Here is a 12,934-nt window from a genome sequence, read left to right on the forward strand (position 1 = left end):
AAAAGAAAGAAATCAAGAAGTGCAGCTCATTGCCTTTTTGAAAAACATGACATCCTCGTGATTCATATAGATCCATGTTTTGTTTTTTTAATTTGAGCATTAGGGTTTGCACTCTGTCTGAGAGATGATGAGAGAAATTCCAATAACAATAATGACTCAATTTTTAATCCACTCAATTTTTAAAACAAATTCAAGTTTTATTGACAGCTTATTTTGTGTATTCATTTTAAACTTTATACTTGTATGATGGCCAGTCTAATGTAATGTGAAGTTCTGACTGATATCTGACAGCTGATAGGCTGCCCCCTTGTGGTGGGATGGGACAGCTTCTTTAAGACGTGGTTAAGAAAAACGGCATTTTGTGCAATTTATTCCGTCTTTATTTGTCCTTGTATGCAAAAGATCACAACCATATCAACAGCTACACAATATATATTAGAAGAAAAAAGTGTGACAGTTTTGTCTTCAACTAAGGGCATTTTTGACTCTCTAAAATGTGTAAAAATCATCCTTTATGAAGTTTCATTTAACCATCAGAGGTTGTAATGAATGTAAACCAAAATTGCATATACTCGTTAAGATTTTAATCTGGAACATATTTTTTTTGTTGTTGTTCATGGTTTCCACCATGTGTTCTCATACACTTGTCATTAGCTCAAAATAATTTTGCAGTAATCACAAACGTTCATTTAATACTTTTTTCAAACTCTACAACATTTTCAGTGTTTCCACTATCCTGGTCCTCAGAACTCACTGCCCTGCATGTTTTAGATGTTTCCCTGCTCCAACACACCTGATTCAGATGATCAGCTCGTCATGAAGCCCGAAGCCTGATAACGAACTGATGATTTGAATAAGGTGTGTACGCAGTGGGGATCAGTGTAAGATGATTGTGTTTCTTTGACTTAGGTGCAGCTTTGTGAACGTCACAGCGAGGGGTAAAAAATAAGACTCTTCTGAGATGTAAGCCTGGGACTTCAGAGAGCAGGAGATGAAGGATGCGGGATGGCAGGGAACTCTTCAGGCATCGGGACACTCAGCTGGAACAACACATGAGGAGGCCAGTAAGCAAAGGTCTGAACCATTTTAAGAAACAGTTAAAATTCATTTATGTTAAAGTGTTAATGACATACCATTTGAAGGCAAGATGACAATGTTGTCTGAGTTGATGCCAGTCTGCAGGGAGAAATTGATGAACTTCTGCAGGTGTTCGCTGACCTCAGGCGTACGCCCTGCAATCACACAATATGTTACTTCAACCTGCAACGAATCCTAAATTCAGTTCAACGTGCAGCAATGGCTGCTGCTGCGTGACTGATCCAGACTTACTGTAAAGCTTGTTGAGAACCTCAGACACTCCATCCTTTGTCTTGATAGTGTGGACCAGAGCGTAGTCATCGTACACAACGTCAGCAATGCGCATGTTATTGTCATTGTTCCACACTGATGAAAGAAGAAATGAACAGGTCAGGTCAGGCTGTTGATCCTTGTGTTTTTGGCTTTTGCTGTGTTTCCACCACAGCAAATTTCCCTGGGACCAGGAACCTCTAAAGGAGCCATATGGGCCAGGGTCTTAATTCTCTGGGGGCATTATTTTACCCTACAAAAAAATTCCTGCTTGTGGGGTAGTACTTTCTAAAAGTACAGGAACTGAGTGGGTAGAGCTTGCATTTACATTTCTGATTGGTCGGGTTGCAGTTGCAGTTTGTTTATTAAGCTGTAAATAAAAAAATGAAAGCTCCATTTCCAGGCTACTGCCTCCACTAGAACTCGGGGAGTTATGAATCTGACTTGTCATTATTTTGGTACTTGAAAATTAAAATATTAAATTACTATCCACTATTCCCTTTCACTTATTCTGTTCTGTTTTCACTCTTTTATTCAGCAATTTTTGAAAAAGATTATTTTTTTGTTTCTCAAATTCAAAGTTTCAAGTTCATCTAAAAAACAGAAGTTAATTATCTCAATAAATCATTATTAGTTACAAAAGAAAGATTATGACAGATGGGCCGATGTTGTCGTGGGTGTCGTTGTTGTCTTGCGTGAAAATATATTAAAACAGACATTATTTTTTCATGCATCAACGGACTCATTTGCCAAATCTTTGCAGGTATTTAGACCATGATTGGTTGAAGAAACCTTTCATTTGTGCCTAGAACTAAACATTCTGGGTACTTTCGGTGGAAACGTGGCTTTCGTGCGTGCTCTACTCACCCTGGCTGTGGTGAGGTGAACCGCCCAGGGGTGTCTGGTTTCGTAGCAAGGTGAGTCATTCTCCAGCAGGTACCGTCAGTGCTAAAAGAGAGAAGTAAAATCACCAGATTAATTTATCATTTGCTGCTCAGGAGGTTTTGATTTGACAGTATAATTAGATATGAATCACTCACTTCAGGTTGGCGTAAGAGAGGTCGAGGTCTCCTACAGCAGTTGGCACCAACATGGCAGTGCCCATCTTCATGCCAGCCTTGTGGTTCACAAACCACTGATCATGGCAAAGCCAACCATGTACCACTTGCCCGCCATCTAAATGGACAGAAGGTGGGACATAAAAGGTGAGAGGGCACCCAGTCTTCCATATAAATTATTCTTAAAGTAAGGTTTGCTCCATGAGCATGTACTAAAGCATACTATAGCACGTTTTCTCTTTTCCCTGCTTACTTTGAAATGTCAGTTTGCAGTTGTAAGACTTATGCTCTTTCTTACCTTCTGCAGGTCAAAATCTGCCACAGGCGTGACCTCGGCGTAAGCAGCCAGCGAGCACATCAGTGCAGCCAGCATCCTCAGCAGTGTGCTCCTCATGGCTTCTCCTTTGTGTTCTGGCCTTCTCCAGCAGTGAGTGAAGTTTCAGGATGAGGTGAGGAAGAACAAGCAAGTAGAGGCTCCTTATATCCCACAGAGTCCTGCTCTCCATCCCCTCCTCATTCTGTCTCCTGCTCCCTCCCTTCTGTATTACAAAAGCTCTTTTTGGCCTTCACCCACCAGGCATACAAATCACAGCCGTTACACAACTGGCACGTGTGGATGGAGGAGGGGGAGGTGAAGAGAGGAGAAAAGGGAGAGTGGGTACATAATAGGGTTCTTTTAACACCTCTTCTCTTCTCCCTCCCTCTGTCACAAATGCTCTTACATGCCTGGATTATCAAAACAGCTGTTTGGTAAGAGTGCAAAGTTCTCCTCCACACGGCATATGAAAGCACACCACATACACAAGATAATACAAGAGACCAGAGACATTTTAGCATCCTTGAAAAAGACCTCGAACCAACTCTGTCACTGGGCTGCACCAACAAAGATTAATCAAATCTAAAATTAGTTGTAATCAGAGTTAAGCAGAAATATGTTTAAAACGAGTAAATCCAGATTTAAAGTTAAGTAGAGCTCTGTTACACAGTTAAAAACCAATCTCATTTTAGTAAATCCAGGTTTAGTGATACAAAGCAAAATTTAAGTTTAATCGGTATGGAAATGCTTCCTTAACCAAATTAGACTAATGTAAATGTTAATGTTTTGGTGCAGCAGAATTAAATTTAATCTTTGTTTAGAGTTAATCTGAGACGTATACATTTGATCTGTCTTAATTTTAAACTAGTGAACCAGTCGTTCAGCATAACTTTAATCAGATTTAAAGAATTAATCCTTGTTGGTGCATCCTAGCCTACGAGCCTATAACACTTATTTAAGATGAATATTAGAGGTTTTTGGATAAAATAAACCAATTGTACTAAATATGCATTAATTTGAACCAAACTGCTTTGTCAACAGTGTTGAGGGAGTGAGTTTTAAGAACTCCAGGGAGAAAAAAGTTTACTATTTCTCATAAAAAGCTCTGCCAGTGTTGCATACAATGATTGGATTGTTCTTGGCAGTTTGTTTTTAGTGTTAATAGTTTCATAAAACTTTCTGACACACAAGAAATTCAACAGAAATTAGAGAAACAGACTTTTCACTCCTTTCAGTTTTGTAACAATACACTGAGGAATAAGAGTTTGAACTGTATCATCTTGTTTAGACATTGTTTGATATTATTGGTTAAAGCAATAAATTCATAAATCTGTTTCATGTAGAAAATAATACCCCAGAATGCATCACTGTGTTGAGAAAGTAAAATGTGCTGATTGACTGTGAATTCTTCATTTTTGAAAATGCATTGATGGACTCATCAGAGCTGCCTTTGTTAAGAGACAAGACAGGCACCGACTTGCAATCAGCTGGTTATGTAACAAACACACACACAGAAACACACTCGCACACCAAAGTGATGGGTGGAGCTAGGGGCAGTGTTAGGAAGCACATTTGTAACCCAGTTTTGTAACTAAACTCTTTCAACCCCTTTTGGGCTCCACATCTGGGCTACATTATCTCCAGCCCCCACCCCTCCCCCCTCTTTGTGTCCTCACACACACCCCCAAAAGCATGCATACAGACACACTCTGTAAAGGATAATAGGATAATAATACACTATACACAAGAGTGGTATCTCACCACACAAGTGGGCAATAGCAGATAAGGGCCACTTTATTTAAAAAAAAACCTAAAAACATTTGACAGTACCTTTACTGTGTTTTATTTTATTTATTTGTACCTTTTATCATTTTAAGTTTACATTTTCACAGTTTTATGACTTTGATACAGTCTCTCAACAACTTTCTTGCTGATATCCACATCTTCAAATTATACAAAATTCAGATATTTGCAGGAGGACTGCTCAACACTTCAATGCAGGATCTGTCCGCTGCACAGCTCTGCCTCTTCAGCATGTGGGGACGCAGTCTGTATAACAAAGAGTGACAGATTAAATTACATGGTAGCCGTACTGCTGTTTTAATCAGGTTGTGGAGGTTGGATAACTTGTTGACAAAGTTTAGATAACTGATTGTTATACAAGTTGAATCCAACACATGCACAGCCTAAGGGGTAAATGTGAAAACTGTCTGGGGGTAAAGGCAGCAGGTCATTGGTTTCCTTAGAGCTGCTCTCAACCAATCCCTTTCTTCCTCTTTCTCTTGTGACAGGTAAAACTCTCCACCACTAAAGTCATGTTTTCCATCCTTTGACCAAAAGCAAGTCTTTGCAGGGATGTTTAATGAATTCCTTATCCCAAATCATACTCTTATAAACAGGCAATAAGTGCCCTGGTTACACAACTATTTAATATATTTCTGTCTTCATTTTTTTCTTGTACATTCTTTAGTCTGAAAATTATTATTATTATTCTTTTCAAAACAGGTATGAGATGGAAAGCTGAAAGAATCAATTCTGTTTGTTGTTTTCCACTTCCTTGTATTTCCTTACATCAATGATATCAATGATTTTTTTTTTTTTTTTTTGTGGTAAATAATACCATTTACCCAGTCATCTTCTCAACTTCAGCTTTTGTGGGTTTATTGCTTTTTGTCTGTGTAGGACAGAATAGCAGGCCCATTCATAATAAATTATATGTAACAGCAGCAAAATATATCTTATTAATGCCATTACTTATCACATTTGAATAACTTAATTCAGATACAATTACTGCATTGCAGAAACAAACTACTTAGACAGAGTATTACCACATAGTATTCACAGATAATTATACACCAATATAAAAAGGGAGAATACATATTTTGTCATTTAGCAAAAAATGAAAGTGCATTCAGTCACTGACACACACACAAACTGCAGCTGTGAAGGTAAAATGATGATCGACACATAATGCACTGAAGCAGCAAACCTTTTCACAGGAAGAAATATATGAAATATATCTGTAGCAGTACAGAACATGGACAAGTTTCTAAATGTACTGCAATGTGCAATGAACTGTGAAAATACTCTATATACTATAAGCCTGCAAGCTACACTGACAGCCAAATAACTGAAAATCATTTGATTCTTTCTTTAGGGAGTCCAAAAAAACCATTGTTCCATGTGATTCTGTCCCATGTCTTTATATGTTAGTCTTGGAATTGTCACACTTTTTCCTTCTTTCAAAGGACTCTGGCTACCTGTTTTTCTCACAACTTACTGATTACATGATCCTGTCGTCTACAGATCTCCTGCACACAGAACACAAACAAACATCATGACTTTACAAAGGCATTTTAATCAGCAGTCTCAGTTTACCAGAGAAAAACAAGATCATCAGAACTACCACCTACACTAAAGGGATGCTGCACCACACTATAAATGATCAGCCATGTATAAAAAGGCACTGACCTTTTAGTGTTAGCTTGCCTGGGGTTGGTGACAGATGATAAACCTGTAATATCTCCCAGCACTGGTGGTTGCTATGGAGACAAGGAAAGAGTTTTTTGCCAGGTCAGACATTTCATTAAAGGGACAGTTCACTCAAAAATGAAAATTGAGTCATTATCTACTCACCCTCATGCCGACTGAAAGTTGGATTTAGGTTTTTTTAGTCCACAAAACACTGCTGGAGTTTCACAGGAAAACAGCCTTTCAGGATTTCTCAAACAATGGAAATTAACTGTGTGAAACACTGTTTTCCTGTGAAAGTCCAGCAGTGTTTTGAGAACTGAAAAACTTAATCTGACCTTCAGTCAGCATGAGGGTGAGTAGACGACTGTCTTAAATTTTGGGTGAACTATCCCTTTAAATGTTCAGTACAAACAGGCAATATTGTTGGCTAACAACCATTTTTTGTAAAGGTGTAATATATGAGAATTCGTACTCCAAACAAATAGAGGAGAGCATATCACCAGAGTAACTGCTAACCACTGCTAACTGTAGCTGCAGAGCTATGGTGTGTTGCTGTTTACACCTCTAATACAGGAGCTTTGGACCATCACAAGGAGGTTTTCAGGTTTATTTTGTTTATTCTGAGAGACATTTCATACAACAAATTAGGCACAAAGAGGCATAACAAGAAAGGACGGGCCGGCAGGTTACTAACTTCAGTAGATATCTGCATCACAATATATAGAAATGTATTTCTTCACATTCAGTTGATAATTTTAGTTAACTGAATAAATGTTTGAGCTAAAATTCTTATGTATTGCTCCTTTGATATGTGTGAAAATCCTCATGCACTGCAGCTGTTTAATCTGAGACAATATGTAGGGCTAAATTCTTTCTTTCTCTAAAGTAGATTGGGCTTGTTTAAGACTCTTATGTGTTCACAGGTTCCTGGAAAAATTGGAAACTGCATTGGATTATATACTGTGTTTCATAATCTAACCTCTGGCCTCAGATTGAACCAGCTCCCTAATTTCTTATGAAAAAAAGTACCAGAATAATTGTTTTCCTCTGCTTGGGCCAAACAGGATTTATAACCTTCAAATATCATGAAGTGTCCCATAAAAACAATAAAACACATTTTTTCAGTTTTTGTTTGTTGCATTCCATGTATTTCTACAAAAGCCAGGTCAGGGTGATCTGAAATATTTCAAACGATGAGGGAAAGCTGATGGATTTAACTGTTCTGCCTCCGCCTTCCTGTTTTCGAGGATACACAAATAAAATCAAACACATGTGGCTGGAGCATGAAGTCAGCGTGGCATATTTGCCCCCTCTGCTGATAAATCAAGGTACTGAACTGGTGAGCTACACTGACAGTTTGTGCTTCAAGGTTAAAACTAGGTATGGAAAAACATTTGAACTGAAATAAAAAAAAAACAAAGACTACACTTGAGAAAAGAGCAAACTAACTCAAACATTATTGTGTAAAATATTGTAAAATAAAGCCATACAAGATATATTTTTAGTTATCTTTATTCTTTGTCAGTTTGGTCAAATTTGTCAACACAAGCATGAGGAGGCATTTGTGCATTATGTTCACAAGACTGTGAGTCAGTTGAATTCACACATGAGTGTTTGTATTGTAATACTTATTCTTAACTTCATAAATCTTGCCCCTAACAAATAAGCTCCATATCCCAATGGGGGGAGCGGTTCAATTAATTTATTTTATGTAGAATGACATGTACCAATATTTTGTTTTATCAATGATCCTTTAAGCCCCTTTGTACCAGGAGTTGTCCTACGACCTTTTCTCATGCAGCCATAGTAGGTAAACACTGGTGTTGTCACTGATCATTGATTAAATCACAGTCAACATGCACAAAAGCAGCACCCTGATTCTGTTTGACATGAATGGAAGAAAACCCTAATTATTGTAACTGGTAACACCAGTGTTTAAAATACTGCTTCATGTCAAAATGGCTGCTGTGAAAAAGGTCAATTGTACCAGAATCAAATTAACTCAGTGTGGATAGTTATTGCAACATGTGAAACTTTCACATGGATACATCTGCTTCAGATGTCCTGCTCTAGTTTGTTCTGATCACACTCTGTTTCACTGAAATTCCCCCTCATTGCCCAAAACATCATATTGACACAATTGCACAAGAACATCCACACTGCCAGCCCGCACACTAATCAATAACCAAACAAACTGACATGTTAGCCTGTTTGCTGAAACATTTCTCTGTTTAGCATGGATACTTTTTATAGAAGTTTGCCAAGTGACCAGCCTCCTGAAGTAGCATTTAAATCTCAGCTGTTTTAGTATCCTTTCATAATTATTCAGTCTGCATTAGTCAATACATGTGTAAAAAAACAAACTTAGCCGCCTGTATGTTCTCCTCAAAGCAATAATAGCTCTTTTTGTCTATTCAGTTGAGATGAAGTGTCATGATATCCATTGATTATTGTACAATCACATTTGTTTGTGTTATTGGGACATTATGGTGCAAACAAGCGAGAGGCAGAACTGAACTGTTCAGTGCAAAGGTCAGGTAACGGTACAGGGAAGTATTTACTGTGGTGTCATCAGGCTGCAGCTGCACTCCACTGCCTGGAAACAGCCCTTTCTCTGATTTATGAAACTGAGCCCTTCTCTCTTTTCAGTGTATTTTTTTTCCATGAATCCTTTCCTAGCATTGTCATTGTTAAGTGGACAGATGTTAACTTTCTAGTTCAGTAGCTTGATTTAAAGGCACCAATTAGAAACCCTGGATGAAAAGCAAAGGTCTTTAACTTTTAAATAACACATAATGCACAGATGTAGACATAACGGAAACGATGCACAAATTCAAAAATATAGACAGTACTGTATGTGACCTGTAACACTGCCTCTTCCTCCAGTTTCTTACCCGCTGTAGGTCTATGTTCTGTGCAGGTGTCGTCAGGTCAGTTGGTTGAACCCCATGCTTCTTAGGAGGTCGTCTTCGGCGTCACGGCCGACTCACAGCCCCCCCTACAGCGTCCGTGGAACCCCATAGACACATCAGCGCCACCATGCAACACCATACTCCAGCCATCCTTCAAGAGTCAGTCTCCCTCTCCTAAAGGATTTCTCAGGTTCCTATGTTGTTACTCTTCTTTTCTCTAAACTCTTACCTCTGCGTTGGGTTTTCTGTCCCCTCTGTCTCTGTCTGTAGCTATCAGCTGCTCAATCACAAAACACAGAAGAAATGTATAAACAGGCAGGGGGCATGAGACAAACAGAGGATGACCTGTTGAGTTAAATATTAACTTGGTTTACTGGCAGAAATGAGGCCATACTGCGGTGCTGTGCTGTATGTGTATCTAAACCACAGGGGGAAGCCATAAATTCTCATTAATTACTGACTTTAAACAACACAAAAAAAACAAGAAAGTTTGCTTGAAGAACAAACAAAATCTGTATTTATTGAAAAATTATCAGTCAAGTTTGCCTGATTCTTAACACAGATAAGTCAGTTTGATCCGCAAATGTAGTACAGGACAGAAAAACACACAAAGCAGCCATGTCATAACTTCCAGTGTTTTGCAAACTCTACAGAAAAAATGATCTTTTTAATTCAGGTCCAGTGTATTTTCACATTTTTCAGACATTAAGACAATTAAAACATAATAATTTTTGTAACTTCAATGGGTTAGTCACTATGTCCCACACTGAAGTGTCATGTTGCTCATCCAAACTACATTTACAGATTAACATAATTCAATCAACATTCATTAAGGCAAAATTTACTAAAGAAAAATTAGAAAATTATATATATATAAAAACAAAAAAAACAAAAAACACAATCAGACTTGGTTGAAAAGTGTCTTTTCATGAAGTGACTGAGGTGTCAGAGGAAGCTGATGGTCTACAGTAGACTTCTCTCCAGTATATATATCCAAAGGTAAGGAAACAGTAAGTCCATTTCCAACGAAATTCAAACATTAAAATGCCAAATGCAACATTATGCCACTCACAGCCTTTCATTTGAACCCATGAAATGTATGCTGTGACTCTGGACCTTCATATCGCCTCCTAAAAAGGACTGGCCTGCAATGAAACAGACAGTAAATGTGTTTTCAATGTAATTCCTCAGTTTTCCCCGTTCTTGTCAGGTTTGTTGTTTTCTCTGGGTCTAAATGTGAGGGCCACACTGTTGACACAGAACCGCTGACCTGTAGGGTCTGGGCCATCTTCAAACACATGACCCAGGTGGGCGTCGCACTGTAACAAAAACACACACAAAGACAAATGCCAGCCAAAAATAGAAAAGTAATTAAGAAAGTTTCAAGTATGAAAATAGAAAGCAAAGTACATGAGATGAGATACACAAACACTAGCTAGCTGCTTTATTTTGAAAAATCTACACACAAAACTATATTAACTAGACAAACTATACTAAACAAACATGAACTTTGGCTTCATAACTCAGAACACAACTCACATTTTTACAAAGGATCTCTGTCCCCGCACTACCCAGGCTGTTGTCAGGGCGGCGAATGACGGAGGCATGGCTTTCATCCCGCTGCCATGTCCCATGAGCCTCTTTGAATGCTGGCCAGCCTGTCCCAGAGTCATATTTAGCCTCTGAACTATGAGGAGAGGAAGGAACATTTCATTAATAAGTATCTGCTAATACTTTTCTAAATAAACATCTAACACAAAAAAAACTTCCCCATGCCTGTCTTCAGCTTTGCCTTTGAGTTCCCATTCAACATCACTGAAGTAAAAATAAGTGAAGAGTTTTCTTGTCACATATTCAAGCCTACAAGGGGTAAGCTGCTGACAACAAAATCATAACATGTGGGAAAGTGTTCCTGCGTTAAGTTTCGTCTTAAGTGTTACTTATGTGCAAACTTACCTGAAAAGTGGAGCATCACAGCAGACACAATGGTACATCCCCACTTCTGCATGATTCAGGTAGATCCCACTAAAGGGCTGAAAACACCCACAAATACACACACAGTGTTAAAAGCAAGTACACAAGACTAATAGTTAAGGATGACCTCACCATATTATTAGTTTTCTGTCCTTAAGTTTCCTGCAAAACAGTAATTTACCCTTATTATTGCATGCACATGTTATGTGCCAACAGCACCCAGATTTATTTTTGATATATTTGAATTTGGGTAAGCAAGCATCTCCATATTGATTAAACTCTTTAGTTTTAGTTTACATCAATAAATTTGGATTTATGAAACAGAGATTAGTCTTTAATCATGCAACAGAGCTCCGCTTAATTTTAAATCAGGATTTACTCATTTTCAATCCAGTTTTGCTAAACTGTAATCAGAATTAATCTTATATTTATTGGTGCAATTCAGTCCACAGCACTGAACAAAGTCCACCTGGAACTGTGCATATGTTTACAAGACATAATGTGTGTCAGTGTGGTAGACTGAGATAATGTTGATAACGTTGGTTTGACCCAAATGACTGTGTGTAATATACAGTACTCACCTCCTCAGTCCCCTTCTCTCTGGTGACAACATACTGTTCCGGCGTGAGTTTCTTTTGCCAGTCTGTCGTCTCATCATATCGGGTGAGAGACTGCAGGGCTGCAGAGGGCAGAGAGATGACATCAAGTCACAGAGGAGTTTTGCATCTGATATGGAACAAAAGGACGTTAAATCCACTGGTCCTGATCAACCAAGAAGCCTTCATGCCATAAAGGGCTGCAACTAAAGATCATTTTCATGTTCGATTAATCTGCCAATTATTTTCTCAAATAATCGATTAGTTGTTTGCTCTATGAAATGTCAGAAAATGGTGAAAAATGATAATCAGTTCCCTGTCACTAAGTGAAGAAACCAGAAAATATTCACACTTAAGAAGATGGACATTTCTTTCTTTACAATAAATCAGTTATCAAAATAGGTTATTTGACAGCTCACTGATTCATTGTTGTCCTCTACATAAACAACTAATTGTTAAAACCATAAACAATGGCAGGATGTCCAAAACTTTTGCAAAATGAAAACCACACACCATGGACCTTGAGGACTTTGGAGACAAATTTAGAAAATGTTTATCAAATGACTTTGAGCACAATTACTGTACTGCTCAAGATAGAGAGGTACCAGAGGAGAGGGTAACATTTTAAGACTACAGTCATAACAACTCTTAAAACTTAAACATTTTATTGGTAAATCCTTCTCCTGTTTTTAACCATAGTACTGTTTGCAGTAATAACCTGTTTCTGGTGGTTTTCCAACAGATTTTAAAGTCCCAGTGTCCTGCATCCATGAGAAAACTGCAGCATGCTGCACCTGCAGGAGGCTGCAGCCTGTGTTACTAGACGGGAAAGACAGCAAAGAAATGAAAAAGTTCCTTCAGTACCTTGTGATGTGGATACGGGACGGGTGAACACTGGGATCCTCCTCGGTAATACCGCGGATCTGGCTGTTGCATGCTGAGAAACAACGACGAGGAAACGGGATGCGAACCGAGACATGTTTGCAGCTGCCGTGTCAGGTCTGGTCTAAAGTCAAATACAAAGATCAGTGGAAGAAGCCAAGTGCGCTCGCTGGCTGCATCGGGCGAGTTCGCGCTGGTCCTGCCCCGGCTGATGCAGGCTGTCTGCTGGGTGACCCGGTCAAAAATCACACCTCCAGGCGGCTATATAGGTCAAAGTGGACTGGGTTCTCTGGCTTTTTATGGCTGGACAACGGGCAAAGAGCACAAAATCGTCATACTGGAGAAGATTATTGCAAGATTTTTTTTTTTTTAAAG

The 12,934-nt window shown here is 38.6% G+C and overlaps 1 protein-coding gene, 1 long non-coding RNA gene and 1 pseudogene across 3 annotated transcripts; all 3 read right to left on the reverse strand.

Annotated features, from left to right (window-relative positions):
• Nucleotides 1-830: 830 nt before the first annotated feature.
• On the reverse strand, nt 831-2,902 carry LOC146307426 (lipocalin-like; annotated as a pseudogene). Its single transcript, XR_014772765.1, has 6 exons — nt 2,704-2,902; nt 2,388-2,523; nt 2,228-2,295; nt 1,330-1,455; nt 1,134-1,232; nt 831-1,040 (listed from the first exon to the last, which is right to left on the reverse strand). The product of XR_014772765.1 is annotated as a lipocalin-like (transcript).
• A 1,592-nt stretch (nt 2,903-4,494) lies between these two features.
• LOC146307427 (uncharacterized) lies at nt 4,495-9,437 on the reverse strand. Its single transcript, XR_014772766.1, has 4 exons — nt 9,090-9,437; nt 6,193-6,263; nt 6,002-6,032; nt 4,495-4,770 (listed from the first exon to the last, which is right to left on the reverse strand). It is a non-coding gene; the product is annotated as an uncharacterized LOC146307427 (long non-coding RNA).
• Nucleotides 9,438-10,169: 732 nt separating this feature from the next.
• On the reverse strand, nt 10,170-12,933 carry msrb2 (methionine sulfoxide reductase B2). Its single transcript, XM_084747683.1, has 5 exons — nt 12,542-12,933; nt 11,663-11,760; nt 11,064-11,140; nt 10,647-10,794; nt 10,170-10,426 (listed from the first exon to the last, which is right to left on the reverse strand). The coding sequence occupies exons 1-5, from the start codon at nt 12,654-12,656 to the stop codon at nt 10,295-10,297; spliced, it is 570 nt and encodes a 189-aa protein (XP_084603809.1). The 5' UTR covers nt 12,657-12,933; the 3' UTR covers nt 10,170-10,294.
• Nucleotide 12,934: the final 1 nt, after the last annotated feature.

This window comes from Lutjanus erythropterus, chromosome 21, assembly GCF_056507025.1.
Source record: "Lutjanus erythropterus isolate fLutEry1 chromosome 21, fLutEry1.hap2, whole genome shotgun sequence".
NCBI lineage: Eukaryota > Metazoa > Chordata > Actinopteri > Lutjaniformes > Lutjanidae > Lutjanus > Lutjanus erythropterus.